This window comes from Aulonocara stuartgranti (assembly GCF_965226115.1).
Source record: "Aulonocara stuartgranti genome assembly, chromosome: 15".
NCBI lineage: Eukaryota > Metazoa > Chordata > Actinopteri > Cichliformes > Cichlidae > Aulonocara > Aulonocara stuartgranti.
This window is the reverse complement of record NC_138951.1, coordinates 7,361,752-7,380,049: the sequence shown is the minus strand read 5'-3', so window position 1 is coordinate 7,380,049 and position 18,298 is coordinate 7,361,752. Positions and strand designations below refer to the sequence as shown.

Genomic DNA, 18,298 nt, shown 5'->3' with positions numbered 1-18,298 from the left:
CCTAAAAGCCTTTTATTTGACAACAGTGGTCTTTCTCAGCTGAGGCAGGTACCCGTGGTGAGAAAGGGGAAAAGGTCAAGAAGAAGAGAAAGGGAACAGAAAAGGAGACAATAGCGAGGGATCAGGTGAGGAGGTGGAGCTGCTGGAATAGTTACCCAGTAAACTGGCTCATACCGATGTCAGAGTAAGTTAGAAATCCTTTATGTAGCATTGTGCATTACTGCTCTATGAATATTTCAGAGATCACACAAACCCACTGCAGCTCAACAGTGCCCCCCAATGACAAAACAGACTTATGAACGTTAATGTGTTGCCAATAACTGCATGATCTGAGAACATGTTATCTATTATAACTCCAAAGAATCAACACTCTGTTTACCCGCCACTGAACAAGTTTTCTTTAATAATTTGTTTCTTTGTTAAATGCTTAATTTAAGCTGCAAAAGATACATTTGACGCAGATAAACATTGACCTGTTTATAACATTCATTAAGTAATGCTTCAGAAATTTTATCTGACCTTAGACAACATTGTATATGACACCAACAATCAAAACATTGTTTTGGTTTCCACCTCCTGTAGAACTGATTGTATTACAAAAAGCAAAAACTGATTTTTTTTAGTAAACACAAGAAAGATACAAAAAAGTGCAATATTAAGGAGACCCTTGGCAGGTGCTCTGGCAATAATCAGCAATCAATCCCTTTGGCATTTGTAAATCAGTATGTGTGAGAAATTAATTCTGGTGTTCCTTTGCAAACATTATGACTCATATTCATTTGTTCATGTCTTCCCCCTTCCCCCCTCATTTTGTTCCTTAACATATCTGCATCAATTAATGCCCATCTAGTAGATGGTTTGCCATGGTTTTAAACAAAGAATGAGCAGCTGCCTCAAATAAATCTAAATGCTCATTGCCCACCATCATATTCCAGCCAGAGCCAATAATGCTAACCGTCAGTCTAAAATGTCTCAGCTCTGAGTAAACCACGCCAAATATTCTGCTGCTGGCTGCAAGGGTGAACAAAGACCCTGAAGATTTCTTGCTTTTTTGGTAAAAAGGTTTGTACATTAGCACGTTTGCTACCCTTTTTCTTCGTGTACTCATACAGCAAAGATTTCCAGTAAAGTGTTCTCATTACAATATTTCCCGGTTTCTGTTTTCAAACAAACATGAAATAATGACTCAAAGGCAGCCTGGTGTAATGCAAACCAGCTGCCACTCCAAAGCCTTTTTAACCTGCTGCCCAGATGTTAATACAGCTGTGACGTCACCTGAGAATCAAACCAGTTAGAAAGGTGACAGCGATGTATAAAATGCTCCTTTTAAACTTTTTTTTCTTTAGTTGCCTCCCTCATGCCAGCTGACCGGGCTTTTCAGGAGGGGAGAATTAAAGAGAAAAGCTCAGGAGTGTTTGAGAAAGCTCCTGCAATTTACACTTGAGGTGTATTGAAACATTAAACCATATAAAGCTATCCCAGTGGACCCCATAAGCTTGTGAAATGAGCATAATAACAACTGACATGACATGGTGAGTTGGTCCTTATCAATTGGTTGTGCTTTATGACAGATAATATTAAAATCTTGTTTCCTATGTATACTGGTCAAACGCATTCTCTAGATATCCAATAAAAGTCCCACCCATAAATAGTAATTTTTAAAATGAACAACACATTTTCCCTGAAACCATAAACTTATCTCACAGAAGAAATTAAATAAGTTACCACTTTGTAACATCGTAGGTGCTGATCTATGAAGGTTTCTGGACTCAACGGGACTGTCTGTAAAACCTCGAAGAAGCAAATTTATGATCAAGACAAAGGATCATCTTGACTTCAAGGGTTCAAATCACTGTTGGATTCTTCCATGTTTTTGTCTACTGGTGTGAAGCTGCAGGCTGCAGTGTCATCAAAAGACCCATAAGATTGCGGAGCTTGATCATCATTTTGTGGGATGCTGGCAGGTGATTTAGGGTTGAGTACTCTGGGAAGGTAAACCTGTTAACGTACAGCCAAGACAAAATGGATGAGCAGTGAAAACAAAAGAAAAGCGTGTTTCTCTATACTGACTTTTGTAAATTCTTAACTCTATGTGATGTGATTCATGCAATGCTGAAAGTGGTGGCCAAAGTATGACCTTGTGAAGACAGAAAGGAAAAATACAGCTTCGAAAAAACAAAACTGGAGTCAGCTTTGAACATAAGTGCAGAAACTACTAATAAGGCTCAAAGTTCACGACTTGAACAACCCTCAGGATCCACTGGGTAGACTTCCATTTTAGCTCTCTCGGGTCTATAATCCTCCAACTTTTTGTGTTATTTAAGTGCAGTTGCATTTTCTGTGGCAGCTGAAGCCAAAGTAATTCATCATTATGTTAGTCATTGCTTATTAATGACTAACAGGACAAATGACAAATAGGGCAAATGAATGGACATGCAGGTTGACGTAAGTTCAGGTCCCTCTTAAATATGCCTGAGCTTTAGTTATAATGTGGACATTTTAAAGAACAAATACAGTACCGAAGTGCTTTCGTCCACGCCCTCTCCTGGATCCTCGTCCTCGTCCTTGACCTGAGAGAGAACGCAAACACATTGAGCACTGATTGTGCAGGACGACATAGAAACAACAGAGTACTGATCACGCACAAGAAAATACTCACCACATAGTTGAGTGGACTGAGGTACTTGAAAAAGCCAAAGCAGGTATAGCTGAGGGAGATGATGATGGTGATACACAGGACCACCAAAGTAAACAGAGATGTGGGTGCCCAGAAACCTGAAACATTGCATGCACACACAAACACAATTTCTACGGAGCCCCTCTGATGACATGGTCCAAAAAATAAATAAATTGTGGCCACAAAATACTACTTCGTGGGCACGAAATGAGTATAATGTGCCCACGAAATACTTATTTGTGCCCACGAAATACTTATTTGTGCCCACGAAATACTTAATTGTGCCCACGAAATACTATTTCGAGGGCACGAAATGCTAATTTGTGGGCACGAAACACTTGACCAATACCCGTGATCCTTCCCAGGCCCTTACAGTTGGTTGACAATAAAATCTATCCCGGCGTCCAGGTCGTACTTATGTCTGTAAAGCAACTTGGCTCTCAATATCCTGTTTAAATGTCTTTCCGTAATAATGGTTCCTTGCATTGCAGGCTTTTCAAAATGCATTTATAGCTCATTCCCAGCCTAAAATAAAACTCAATCATACTGTCTCTGTCCATGGTGTATAGGTGTAGCCTACTCTTATGCTTATGTCTCTACGCAGCTGTCCAGGAATTGTATCAATATGATGTTCGCATCTTATCTATTTCGTTGCCACAAATGTGTAATTCGTTGCCACGTTATACCCGATTCGTGCCCACAAATTAGCATTTCGTGGGCACGAAGTAGAATTTTGTGGCCACAATTTATTTATTTTTTGGACCATGTCATCAGAGGGGCTCTGTAGATTTCAGATACAGGTATGGAAAACTTTAATTCATAGCTGACAGGGGGGAGGGGGGTGCCTTTGGGTTGAAATAACCGTTCAATACTGAAGACGTGGACTCAAGTAAGCATTAAGTGTGAATGTATAATTTATCATTAAAAACAGATGAGGCAAATCAATTTGTGTAATTTTCATTTTATCTTCAAAATAAGCTTGTCCTGTATTTTTGGCTGCATTTGGCTTATCTTGAACTACAACTACGCAGAGCTAGTCTTCTGATGCTTGAAGTAGCAGTTTTTCCCCCAAAAATAACATTTTAAAAACTCAGTAGCAATGTCTCTCTGCAGAAATCATGACTCAGTTACTCAATAAAATATCCATAAACCTTTTTGTGAGCTCAAACTACTCAAAACAACTTAAAGAAGCGAACTAGCACCGTAGTGATAAAACTGTGACTCTCACAGCAAAACAATGTAGACAGGACATCAAAGGTCAGAGGAAAAGCGTGTACATTTGACTCTGAGATAAAATGTCCCTCAAGCATTATTGGCCATGTTTAGGGTTAAACACAATGGATAATTTGTGTTGCAGAATTTTAAAAGTGGCAGTCAGTGCCGCCTCACAGCAAGGAGGTTTTGAGTCATCTATGCCTGGCTAGCTAGCACGCCAGAGTCCAAAGACATGCACATCAGATAGCATGTTTATGAGGATTAAAAATTGGCAGTTTGTATGGATATGAATTAAAATGGTATGGTATTCTACTTCTCTGTATTCTATCATCTAGTGTCTGCTGGGACAGAGTCTGCCTCTCGTGACTCTTTGATAATTTGAGAAACCCTTATGAAAAAGGATGAAAAAGGATAGATTATTTCTCACCCATTCTGAGGGCAGAAAAGAAGTAAAGCCATATTAGGCAGATGATGGGTGCGCCCAGAGCTTGATTCACAGCCTCCAGGTGAACTTGGCGGTCTAGGCGAGCAGACAGGTAAACAAAGCACAGGTTGTATCTGTCCACCAGGTACTTCAGGACCATGTAGATGAGACCTGATACAGTCAGAAAAGAGGCGATTAAAAACTGAAAAGTCAACAGACTATTAGATAATAAAGAAAAAAACAACAACAACAAACATCTAGCGGAGCAACACTTGTGTAGTTACTCACCAAAAGGCACTATTACAGGACAAATGATGCTGTAAGCCAGGATAACCGTAAATAAACAAAGAATCCAGCCGTACATGGCTCCGTATTCAAACTCATATGCCTGATTCTGTAACACGATGTTGACAAGTTATTCACCTTCTAAATACGAAGGGGAGAATCAGAAAGATATTCACAAACAATATATTCTCTAACAGTTGTAGATTTATGACAGAATGAAATTAGAGCAAAGTATAACAGTTAAAGCCACTACAAACCTCTTTGACATATTTCCTTTCAGCAGCAGAGCGAGCAATCATCAAACGAATGACGTAAAGCAGTAACCCTGGCAACCGCAACAACTCCATCGCAGAGCCCACGAGGGCTGCTGCAATTACGTAGTTGACAAAAAATGCCCCTTGGTCAGGTAAAAACACACACCTGGTGTAATCAAACCACAGACCACCAAAAGAGAAGAACAGGGCAAAACGTTAATTTCGGTAAATAAATAGTTTGTCCAGGATCATAAGAAGCTATATTTAAAAACATTTACCCATTTTGTATGATATTACACTATTACACTGTCTAAGCATGTCAGCTTCAATCAAACCATTATAATCTCAGAAAAGCATCTAGCTGTAAATAAAACAACCAACAATCCTACTTTAAATGTAAAATTTATATTCTAAATCAATGTAAAGAACACAGTACAAAATAATCTTAAAAACAGGCAAGTTATTAATATGTTAGTAAAGCTTGTATTATATAATATCAAAGAAATGATGACTTAATCTCAACTCTATTAACTTTCAAGATAGCTCACTTACTCAAATCTCACTGTCCCATTGGAGAGAAATTCTTTGTCAAATAGCCATTGGAAGAACACAGCAAGACTAAACAAAAACACAGAAAGTTAGCCAAGCTTTCTTGGCTACATGTACCGACACCATTAAACATCTCTACACTTGGGGGAATTTTTATTTTACTGAGCAAACTACATATGAACATAAAAAGGATTTATTTCATGCAAAGCATTTACACTTGGCTGTGGCGACTGAGCTTGGATAGTTTTTGTCAGCGAGTCTTATGAAATGTAGGCCAACAGTGAGTTATGGCTTCTGATACATGGAAGTGTTTGAGTTCCTCCATTTCTTGCTGTATGCGACATACTGAGAAGTAGTTTCAGTGAATAGACAATAAACCTAGTTTTTTTGTAAACTGGTGCTTATTCAAACTGGCAGTAATAAAAATTACCTGGTGAGTCCTAGCGAGGGGAGGAGGAGTACCATGAAGAGCAGAAAAAAGTACAGCTTGCGCATCATGCTCAGCTGCTCGCTGGACCTGAGACACAGATGGCAGCGGAATAAAACAAATTACCTCTGAAACCAATCAGTACACTACTGCTCTGTGTGTGTGTGTGTGTGTGTGTGTGTGTGTGTGTGTGTGTGTGTGTGTGTGTGTGTCCTTTCTACCTGCTCCAGTGTGCCTCTCCTAGTGTAGAATAGTACACTATTGTAGGAAGCAGGGCAGAGAAGGCCCACAGCAGGAACGTGGGGAAGAACTGACTGATGATGGGGCTCTAGGGCAAAAAACAAACAAAACAACCTTTAGACTTGCTGCAAACCTGTGATGGTTATCTGTGTTTGCATGTGCAAGTCTCACATTAAGAGCGTTGATGGGCTTGGTCACGTTGAACTTATCCATGGTGTTGATAATGATAGTGGGGGTCGTGAATAAGGTCAGCAGGATGAAAAGGAATAAATTTAGCGCTACATAGCGCGCGTACCATGAAAAACCCTGCACTGAGAGATTTTCCCTATGGGTTAGGAAAAACGTGAAAAACAGAAATAACAGGAGAGTTACATACAAAGAGACACTGCAAAGAAAAGGCTGGTGTGCACTGTGAATACTTCCTCATAAATGTCTCCTGTTTCTGATGTGAACAGTATACATTAAGAATACAAATGTTGTGTGCTTGCTTTCTCAAAAAAGATTAAATTACTACGCCGATAAAATGTGACAGCAAACGCGCTCTAGTGTGAACCCTCAAAGCGGCCCACATGCGCAAAAGAAGACCATTCAAACAGCAGTCGCTTTCTAAAACATCAGATATGTATCGGATTCAGTACCACATACGAAAGTGACCCAGATCAGATTTGAAAATATCGCATTTGTGCTGTTCACACGGTCATACCATGATTGGATATGGGTCGCAAAGGGTCAAAAAAGTCAGATTTGATGCGCTTTCGCCTGCAGTGTGAACGTAGCCTATGTGCAGAGTATAGGTTTTGATGTTAGTACAGGCAGAACTTAGATGCTCAAATTGTAAAATTCTGGGCTGACACAAATAAAGGTACTTTTGACTGCTCCCTTTTTTCTAAATGTTGCCACAGTTTGGAGTGACAGATAATAAACCAGATAACTTTGCTACATTCCACAAATACTAACGCTTACTAACAATTTTGCCAGAGTCAATGTATTTTTTTGTATTATTATTTTGTTATTGTTGCCACTTAGTCCATCTACATAGATAAATTAGTTTATGAGTAAAATTCTATGGAGTGCATGGGGAGCATACAGTGTGAAAGGTTAGTGTTTCAGATCTTACCAGTAAACATTCCTTGTATATGGTGCAAACCCGACGCGCCACTTGTTCACTTTCAGACTTTGGCTTTTGGATGACGGCTGGCGCTGCGCTCCACAACAGCTGCTCATGGTACCACACTTGACTGCATTGAAGTCTTTCAGAATTCTGCAGCAGGTAAATGATAACTTTTAGCGATTAACGTTTGCATTAGCTTTCAGAAAAATTGCCACGAGGCATTTTCCCATTAAACGTCAACAGAATAAGAAATCTGATGACAACGCAATTAAGAGATCATGGTCCTCATCAGGGAAGAGGATAAACCACACAGAATATTGCTGCTTACAGAAAAACACTGACACACTTGGCATGCCAATGTTGGTTACACTGTCAAAGCATGTTTCTCTTACAAAAATAAAAATAATGGAAACAGCAGTCAGTCACCAAATGAGTTACAATGCAGTTGGACCCATTACATACAAAAGTAGCACATACTGTACAGCAAGTAATGATAGTACAGATAGTAAGAACACTTAAGTCACCGTCAGTGACAACCCCAACTGTAACACTAACCCTAGGCTATTAAAATATGTATGTAATTATGCATTTTTTGTAAATTTGTTAATTTGGAAATAATCTGACACAGGGCAGAGTTAAGGTTAGGGTTACCACTTATGACTATTTGGACCTCAAAAGGTTACACTAATACTCACAATTTGGCCATGGCCTCAGTCTGTAAGGTGACAAAAGCAATCCCTAGGGGGTAGTGTGGTGCTATTTCTGCCTCTTGTCTCACCTCTTCCAGCAGTAACCTTTCTTTAGCATGGTAATGCTCTATGGCGTCAACCTGAGAAGACACAAACACAGAAAATATTATTTTAATAGACAGTACACGTTTTCTGAATCAGTTTCATTTTCAGATTTAGCACTCTGCAGTGTAGATATTTAATTATATTTCGAAGATTAAGCTAAAAGCTCACCAACTACTTTAAATGCTTTATGGATCTTGTTCTGCATAGCATTGAAACTGAACATTTAAACATATTCCCTTAAAAAAAAAATCCTCTTTTGTCTTATCATTTTCTAATAACATTTAATTTTACGATACTGGAATACAAAGCAGCAGATAATACATTTCTGAAAGCGCTGTAACTAGATTTAAGCAAGTGTTTCCTCCATTATTTCTTCAATATTATGTGCAAACACAATGCAAACCATCTAAACTCTACTCCTACAAAGGTTGATTGTCTTGTTAATAGTGTTAAAGCCTCACTGCAAACGACCCTGGAAACTGTGGCTTAAAAAGGAAGGCAACAAATCAAGGATATTTAACTCCCTGGTATAACTCACAAACAAGCACCATGAAGCAAATAACTCAAAAATTAGAGAGAATATTGAGTTGTACACACTTAAAACACAACAAAACAAACAAACAAACAAACACACACAAAACCCCAACAACATTCTATGAACAAGCACTTGATGACAGTGGGTCATCAAGTGCTCTGTTGCAACCAGACAGATGGCCAATGAGTGGTTAGAGCTCTGTTGAGCCAAACATTCCTTTAACCATTAGAACTTTAAAAAAATTCATCATTAAGGATAGCAACTCGAATAACTGCTGATATTTACTGTGACTTTCTCTCTCACTGATCTGAGTTAACTAATAAATGCTTCCTCTAAACCATTAAGGTCCCTTTTAGCCCACATTCTTACAAGACTGCTCAAAGTAGTTTCACCATTAATTAATGATTCATTTTTAAATATGATTCATCTATCTTTATTAAGAGATTACATACCACAGGCTTTTAGGGTGGCAGTAATTAAATCTTTACTTAAAAAGTAGTCACTTGATCCAACTGTCCTAGCTGATTATAGATTTCTAATCTTCCTTTTATCTCAGGAAATCTTAAAAGAGCAGCTGTAAAACAGATAACTGATCACTTGCAAACAAATGTTTATTTGAACAGTTTCAGTCAGGACTGAGAACTCATAACAGTACAGAAAGTCTTAGTGAAGGTCTCACATGGTCTTCTTGCATCCACTGACTGTGTATTAATTTCTGTACAGTTCCAGCGAGACTTCAGTGAAGAGTTAAACACCGTTAACTATAATATTTTACTATAGAGATTAGAACCTGCCGGAGGTATTTAAGATACTATGCTGCAGTGATTTGAATCATATCTATGTGATAGCTAGTTAATCCAAGTTGTGCAGCTGTTTACATTAGTCAAAAGTCAAAGTCAACTTTATTGTCAATTCTGCCACATGTACAGGACATACAGAGAATAGAAACTTCGTTACTCTCAATCCCTAGATAAAATAGAAAATGAACATTTAAATATAAGAGTGATTAAAAATGCAAGTAAAATATTTTAAAGTAAAAAAAATTAAATAATATAATACAATTTTACATATAACAAGAAAGCTATACAATATACAATATAAGGGTAAATGACATTGAGTGCAAATTATATGTTTCCCTTGGGTAAATGATTAAAATATTATTTAAAAAATACTGCATACATTTTCAGTGCAATGCAGATGATACCCAGCTTTATTTCTTCATGATATAAATTAACTAGTTAAACTACTATGTCTTAAAGATATAAAGACCCAAATGTCCTCTAATTTCCTACTTTCGTACACAACTGTAATTGTGAGCTGGCGCTATATACATAATACTGAACTTAAAATGGTGCAGAACTCTGATCATCTGGCCTGGCTCACCTTCACACAGCTGACGCAGCAACATAAGTAGCCACACATACGGGGGGTGATGAACACACGTTGTCCTTTTTTCCGTAGGACATGCTCATAGTAGCACAGGTTTTTCCCAGCACGTATCCTGAGATGAAAAAAACCCACAACAACAAGAACAACAAAAAGACAAACTCAAAAACCAATAAAAAAACAAAAAAAAAAACCACACAGATTGATTGACACAGATTGACACTACTTGACAACTATGTGCACATAAAAAAACCCGGTCACACTTCCTAATGCTTGAATTTGCATAAAAGTCACCAATGCTCTGCTGACTGACTGCTGCTCTGCCTACTTTCTGTGAAATTAACATCAGCACAAAATCTGTGCACCATGAGCTTCATGACCTGGGTTGCTATGGCTGAGCAGCTCTTGTAGCTGTAATGTGTAGGCGGTCCGCTACTTTTGTAAAAAGTTGAATATGCTCTACAAGATAGTGTTTGAAAACATTTTGAGGTTAGAAAAACAAATGTGAAACTGTCACACATTTGAACTTACTGATAAAGTATAAAATACACACATGATTTTCTTACCTTTCCTTATCAAGGTACATGAGCTTGGTCACATTATACGCCAAGGTGACAGCACACACTTGACAGGAAGGGTATGCCTCTCTTTAAACAAACACAGTTGGTTACAATTACTTGTCTCCATGCTCAAGACAAAATGTGAACAAAACCAGAATTTCATTATAATCTTTATTATACAATTCTGTTTACTCACACGAAATGGGTCTTTACATCTTCTGCTGTTACTTCTTTGGGGAGGGAACACACAAACAAGGTGTTTCTGGCCTAAGAAAAGAAAATCAGAAGGGGAACTTAACACTTCTCACAGAAAAATGCAATCCAATGTAAAAGGATAGTGGGAAACTAACATCCCAGCCATGTATTATCATAAATTTACATCAAATAGCATCCAGTCTAGTCTGAGTACTCTAGTCTACTCCGGTGCTCTGACACTCACTATCTCTCTGCGCGTGCCCTTCATTCGTGACACGTGACGCTGCAGCAGCAGAGCCGTCAGGATCAGGTAGATAACTGCAAATACTGTGTGTAGCCATAACAGGTTGTTTCTACAAGAAAATACCAGAAGGACAGTTATTCAAAGTAGACAATAAAGACAAGAAAATACCATCCTACGGTATCAGGGTTTGTTCAAACGTCATAATTTATAAAGCAGTTACCCCTTTTTCAGATTTCCAATAGTTGTCTCTCCAAACTTCTGTTTGTCAATATCTGAAAGAAATAAAACCTTTTTTTTTAAATTAGCAAAAATATGAATAGACACATATCACAGAACAATGAATTTAACCTTTAAAAAAATGGCTTAAAAACATGCTTAATGGTCTGTGGGTACAAATCACTGATTATGAAGTGGACAGCTCAGCTCCTGAGTTCTTGTTGCTTGACTCACGCCTGACCTTTAATCAGTAAATTTTTTATCTTCAGCCGTTAAGCTGATTTTTTTCTTGAAACACAAGAGTGAAGGGTATACTTTGAAACTTACTCAGAAGGCCTCCAGTCATGTTGACAGGTAGTATGACACCGATGGACAAGACGGTGAGAATCACCAGCAGGTAAATCAAATGTCGCTCGTATGACAGGTAGTGAACAGCATCCATGCCACACTTGGCTTTTATCTTTTCATCACTGCGACATAAGCATACAAATACAAAATCACACCTCACATATTCTGCCTCATTGTTGAAAGGATGACAAAGTAGGTTTTTGGAGTGAAACAATGATTAAAACAGGAAAAAAAAAAAGAAAAACACTCACTCTATTGTGAATAAATACCACAGCCAAGAGCAGAATCCCTGAACAAAAAGAGAGATCTGTTATTGCTCTAAAATACCCAAAGAAGACCTGCGTAAAGCCCTTTGTCACCTTTCAAAAACACGCTGAGACTAAAACCAACTTCCTACAATTGCAAGTCATGGTCACGGAATCAAAAAGGGCATAAGTGTTAGCAAAGCACATTATATTGATATCTTTGAGCAACCAACATTCCAGTGGATTAAAACTGTCTGCCTGCAATGCTATTAGGTATATGCGGTCAAATGTATTAAGTGAAGCCTGTGAACCAGTTTAGGTGAGGAACTTGAGCTCACTTCATATCCCAAACACACATCCTAATTTGATGGTTTGTTTATGTTTTAGTGGGTTTCATGCATTTTCAAAAGAAGGTAGTGTTTTAAAAAAACCAAACAAAAAAAATCTGTTTTTTGATCATTACTACATCGAGTATTAACTGAAGTCAGTTTAACTTAACGATACCATTTATCTTTATCAGTACAACCACCGTTTTATGCTTTATTAATTCTCATTTTTAGTGGCATTCTTTTACATACCGTGTCATAATCTGGTTCCTCCATGTTGGACCCAGTGGATGACTTACGTCCATAGCGACGGTGTGATGAGCCAGTGAACCTGATATACAAAGTGGCTGTGTCAAAGACTAATGCAGATTCAGTTTACAATTTCAAAATCTAGATTCTGGGTAGTATGTGCACCACATGTCCTTCTGCTTAGATTATGCTCAAACTTAACTGACCCGTCATTGTCTGCGACCAAAGCTAAACGTCCGTAGTCCCAGAACTGCTTCCTGATAATCGTGAAGATGATCAGCAGAATCTGTGGATAGCAATACAACTGACCATTTATCACTATTATGTCTTAAATTGCTCTATTGGAAGAATTTACTTTTGCTTTTAAAACATTAAAAGGAAAGAATGTATTCACAAGACAAAGAACTGAGTTTTAAAGTATTTGTAATTATGTCTCCCTTTATCAGAAGCAGATCAGAAAGGGGCAGAAACAAACCACAAAGACAACGAAGTTGATTAGCAGGACAGCTGGCACTCCTCCAAATTCGAGTCCTTTTAGGACGGTGCTCTGTGTGGAGTTGAAGCAGACAGTGCCATCGCTACGGTTTGCAGGCAGGTGGGACTCTTGCTCCCACCACAGTGATTTCATTACTGGAGTGGACCAGCTGTCTCTCTGTAGAGAATAAAAGCACTGCACGATTAAAATGAGATCTCTCATAGTCACAGAAGTGGAAGACGTATTAACTCAACTACTGATGACTTGTGGGAGTACCACCATTAAGGCTTTAAACTGTGTGATCACAAACAAATCTCAAACCAATGGTCCCTGAGTGCTGACCTTTGAACAATGATTTCCCCGATTAGCAAACCTTTGAATAAGGGATGCAACATTTTCTTTGAAATTGCAACAATCAACCACCAATTACTGCTATTATTGAGAAACATGTTACGATAAAATAAATAAATAGTCATAATGTAATTAATTATTTAATGAATTATTTAATTAAATTTTATTTTAACTTAATAATTAATTAAATTAATTGTTTCATTATTTTTAATGACTGTATTTACTTTTTAGTAGTGGACATCAGGTCTTTTTAGATCACAAAAAAAAAAAAAATGTAATTAATGTAATTCTACCGTTACCGTTTGTGTGGATTTCTGGCCAAACTTGAATGGTTAAATGAAGGAAACATATCTGAACACTGAAACACCAATAACTTCTCAGAGTCTAACTTAAAAAAAACAATTAAAATCCATTCTACACACCTAATAGTCACACAAAGCTGGGTTGTTAAGTCTTGTCACTCATGGCACAAACAATGATCATGGATGAAAGGACAGAGGGCTAAGTGAGGCAGACAGGATTTTACTCAGAACTGTCAAAGTGGAGTCATACTTAGTGCTGTCAGGAGAGGAGCTGGAGGAGGGCCAGACAGTACTGCTGTACATACCATCTTTTGAGGAGCATTGGCAAACTGACAACACCTGAAGTCTATTATTGAGTAATGTGTAAGCAATGGCTCTGAGGTTGTAGGATTTGGTTTATGAACTGCCAAACAGGACACTAGGGGTGGGCGGTATAAACGGTATATAGTAGAAACCATATGAACGGTACTGCGATAGCGCATGTTAATGGTGTCATCATGGTAAATGGTAAGTGGACAGATTCTTATATAGCGTTTTTCTACTCTCCCGGAGTGCTCAAAGCGGCAACATGCCTCATTCACCCATTAGCCACCCACACAAGCACTTCTAAACACAAGTGCAAACTAAACTACATTCACACTCCAAAGAATGCATCAGTTAGTATCTTGCCCAAGGATACTTGGCATGCAGACTGGAGGAGCCAGGGATCGAACCACCAACCTTCCGATCAGTAGCTGATCTGCTCTACCACCTGAGCAACAGCCACCCACCATCAAGCCGGTCAAAAGGATTATGGTATGGTCAAAAACATTGCAGCGGCTGCAAGCAATATCATCTGCAAATTATGCTGAGCGACAGTAGTAGGGAGAAGATGAAGCACGTTTTGGAATATTAGGAAAGCCAAAAACGGTGCTTCTTCCATTTCCCTACCATTTATTCATTAATATTTAATGATGACGCAGTATATTAATGACTAACCTCAGTATTGTGGATGGATTATCTCAGTTGTTCTCCTGACTGAAGTTTGGTCCATTTACAGCATCCTGCCATGTGATTGCATTTGTCCCTAAACATCAGGAACACTCTGGTTAACTTTTATCAAATGGAAAAAGGTTAGCGTTCATCATCCAGCTTCACTGTGTTTATGTTATGCTAACATAAATGTGTCGCTAGTGATCACATAACACATCATTATATACCAGCTAGCCCAACTTAGTAACCCTAAAAAAGACACTGCTGTTTAGTTTTCTGTCTTCATTTACTTTGGAAGTGATAGCAGAGCTGTACGTTTGAATTCTTTCAGAAATATCTCAGTCAGAACATGGTATATCACTTTTAGGTGGAAACTAGTGAGCTAACTTCCAGCTAACTTCTAAATTTAATAAATTCTGTTTTCATGGATGCCTGGATGTTAAACTTAATTGTTACACTGAACATTTTATTATAGATGAAATAATTTAGACAGTTTTTAACTCTCAGTGATGCCGCAGTGTTCGTTTGACTTTGGAACCTGAAGCCAACAGAGTTTTAAACCCAGAATACTTCGCGAGCTCCTGAGTATGGTAACTGTAATGCTCCGACAATCCATCAAGCGGTGCAGCTTGTTAGCCTAACAAAGTCATTCTAAAACATTTTTTGACAGATTTTTGACACTGTCGATTTTTGAGAATATTAAAGGATTTTAAGTGCGCCTTATAGTGCGGGAAATACGGTATACAGAAGAAAAGAATATATCGCAACATATATTGTTACCGCACATGCTTCAAATTATACCATGGATTTCAGGCCATATCACCCAGCCCTACAGGACACGTATGGTTTCAGCTGATTGAGGAAGGCTTGTGGCATTCTGTTTAAGGAAGTATCCTCTTAAGAGGGACATCAAGATCATGGTTTATCCTGACGGACTTCCTAATTTTGAATCTGTCTCGACTTATTGAACTGGCTATAATTAGGACCCATTACATTCAGATACTAGGTTGCCTAAGTCAAGCTGTGAACAGAGATATGCTGAAGAATTTTTTCAATTTTAATTCTACCTTCAGAGAGGACTCTTCCCCTCTCTGGTTTGCCTAGTTTCTGTTTGATTTAGATCAGAGGACTACCTGTCTTGTTGGTTGTGGGCAGAGTTGTCCTGTTTTCATGTTTCACGCTAAAAAACAATTTCAAATCAATTTCAGTACCATTTAAAATGAATTGATAAATACAGGAGATGTACAGTTTCATGCACTTTTAACATATATATAAATATTATAAAAATCAACAGGGTAAAAGAAGAAAATCTGTACCCTGCCTTCTGCTTCCTGAAGGATGGCCACAGGTTTAAGTCCTGCCGTCCACTTTTGTTTTGGAAGTAGTAAAATTACTGTACATTTCAGAAATCCTACTAAGTCAAAGATAAGACTCTAAAATTGAGGAAACTATTTAATATTTTTTAAGCAAAAGAGTCATAATATTAGCAAGAAAGGATCACTTAGCCTCCTTTGGGGCAATAAAATGTGGAAGCTGCAAATTCTCCGTCATTTTGAAATGAAAGTTAATGTTCTCTCTTAGCCCAACCCCCACAAAAGTGGCAGCACAATTAAAAACAATTTACAAGATGTCCTCTTGACAGTGCAGCAGGACTCAAACTGCATAAATGGTGTTTGATGTAAAAGTCTTAGAATTGTCCAGCCCGAGTAAAAGGAGGATATATGCTGGAAAAGCTGAAACCAGCAAATGTTTGCTAATAATCTAGCCATTTTCTTCTGCTCATCCAAATCAAGGTTTCAGTAGTATTTAAGCCTATGCCAGCTGTCACAGATACTGGTACGGGTCTGTCACATGGGTGAGACAGACAGCAATTTATGATCACATTCATGCCAAGAGCCAGCTCAGAAGCACCAACCTAAGAGGCATGTGTTTGGACTGTGGGAGAAAGCTGTAGTACCCAGTAAGAAGGAACCTTGCTATGGAGCACTACATTAGTTGCTATTTGACTTAATGACCTAATTAGTTAATTGATTATCAGAGTTTTAAGTGAGCAATAGCAAACAAATAGGCCGTAGCGTTTCACAACTCTGCAACTTTCAGCATTTCAAAAGCAAGTTTCAAGTCTTGCGGCTCTAGATTAAATCAGAGGATATTCCAGATTAAGACACTTGAACCGTGTTGCGATAATCAGTTTTTGCTGTCTGTGCATGCATTGGCAGCTGCTAGTTATAACTCCGAGAAAAGCACTACAGAGATCTTATAACAGAAGTAAAAGTAGTAAGAGTGTAGTGTAGTAAATGCATAACTTTTGTATATCCAGCAGGGTCGTCTTTGTAGCTGTTCATATTAGATACAGTTGAATCTATCAACTGCTGTTAGGTAGGTGGTATTTTATACAATTACTTGTTTGTACTATGTGACTTTTTAGACTGCGAAACTAAGTACATGTGCGTTCCCCTCTGCTTGATTAACACTTGACAGCTTCCTGTAGTGTACTGCAGTCTGCTTTCTGAAATGCGTGCAGAAACCTGATAAGGTCTGTGGCTTTTTTTTGTCGTGTGAAGTAATACTGGTGATGTGTCATTTAGCCACTTAGCTCCATGTTAACTAACATTCATCTCTAGTGATCCACCTTCACTGAAACAGCTGCGCCACGCTGAGTCACGCGGATCAAAACTGCAATATAGGCCACGAGTTAAGAACTTTACTCAACGCTAGCACAAAATAAATTTACGAGTAACAACATTCACAGTACAAAAGCGGGACAACGTTGTTTAGTCTTAATCTGACTGAGACATTTCTACAAGTAACACAAGGTGAAACAAGTGTCTCTGAAACAGCTGTTTGACAGTTTGACTGAACGCACACAAAGAGGCTGTTGTTAAAGTAAAATACCCAAGCTCAAAATTAAACAAACGCGTAGTGTAAACTGGTTAACCGAAGCAATGGTTACAGCGAAATGAAGCAATGGTTAAAATAGTTAAAGAACGAAAGAGTTAGCTAGTGCTAATAAGGTAAACAAAACTTTGCTTACCTACTCCAAGTCACGAAGCTACGTCAACATCCGCTAAACAACTTGATTAACTTGTTCAGACAGGGTGTAGGCGTGGTTTCCAGATTATTCGCAAAGGTTTGTCCTGAGTAGCCTTACCGGTATGTCAATGGGTTTTTTTTTTTTTTTCGTTTTATTTTGCGTGGAACAAAACTTCAATCTACTTTAAATAACTGAAGTCTGGTAAAACTTCGCCCCTCTCCCGTCTCTGCCCTCCTTTAATGAACTGAGTATGCGCAGACGCAGCAGAAGCTTTCTTGCGCTCGGGGTCCTGTCATTCCTTCAAACTGCAGGGAAGCAAGTAGTAGACAGGAAGATCCGCTTACTGCAGACTTTCAAACCACATGCGTAAATATCTGGAGGGACTACATTTTTGAAAATATCTGAACTGGTGAAACATGTGAGAAAGCAATGGCACAGAGAAAGTGAAAACACCCCCTAAAACTGGGAAGTATTTATACCACGTCTTTTAGTATTGACTAATGGTAACATTATTTTTTGAACCGTGATTCCGAAAACAGCATGCATAGGTAATGAGGTTTAAGTTGACAAATTTTAAAGTTGTACAGAAGACACCTGCTGGGAGTACAAAAATGTTGTTTTTTGTTTCTTTTTCTTGATTATCTGTCACAAACTAACATGTCATTGCTATAAAGTTAATCTTTATTGTATTGTATTGTATCATTGGCATAACTAAAAATATCAATTTGTGAAAACATAATACACTCTAATCTAAAGCTGACAAAACTTCTGCAACACTAGGTGTGTAGTGCGTTGTGCTTGAGAGTAGTGGCACTGTGTACACTGAGACTCCCTATCAATCAAAAGCTGGCAGTCTTGCCAATAAGTTTAAAAACTGGAATGAA

The 18,298-nt window shown here is 38.3% G+C and overlaps 1 protein-coding gene across 1 annotated transcript; it reads right to left on the bottom strand.

Annotated features, from left to right (window-relative positions):
* Positions 1–374: 374 nt before the first annotated feature.
* Positions 375–17,834, bottom strand: tmem63a (transmembrane protein 63A). Its single transcript, XM_082504836.1, has 24 exons — positions 17,415–17,834; positions 14,387–14,474; positions 12,756–12,932; positions 12,487–12,566; positions 12,284–12,362; positions 11,712–11,749; positions 11,440–11,582; positions 11,117–11,168; positions 10,897–11,005; positions 10,654–10,724; positions 10,464–10,544; positions 9,895–10,012; positions 7,878–8,011; positions 7,189–7,332; positions 6,243–6,396; positions 6,053–6,159; positions 5,835–5,921; positions 5,408–5,473; positions 4,859–5,021; positions 4,605–4,710; positions 4,320–4,487; positions 2,660–2,775; positions 2,520–2,570; positions 375–1,998 (listed from the first exon to the last, which is right to left on the bottom strand). The coding sequence occupies exons 3-24, from the start codon at positions 12,906–12,908 to the stop codon at positions 1,837–1,839; spliced, it is 2,382 nt and encodes a 793-aa protein (XP_082360962.1). The 5' UTR covers positions 12,909–12,932; positions 14,387–14,474; positions 17,415–17,834; the 3' UTR covers positions 375–1,836.
* Positions 17,835–18,298: the final 464 nt, after the last annotated feature.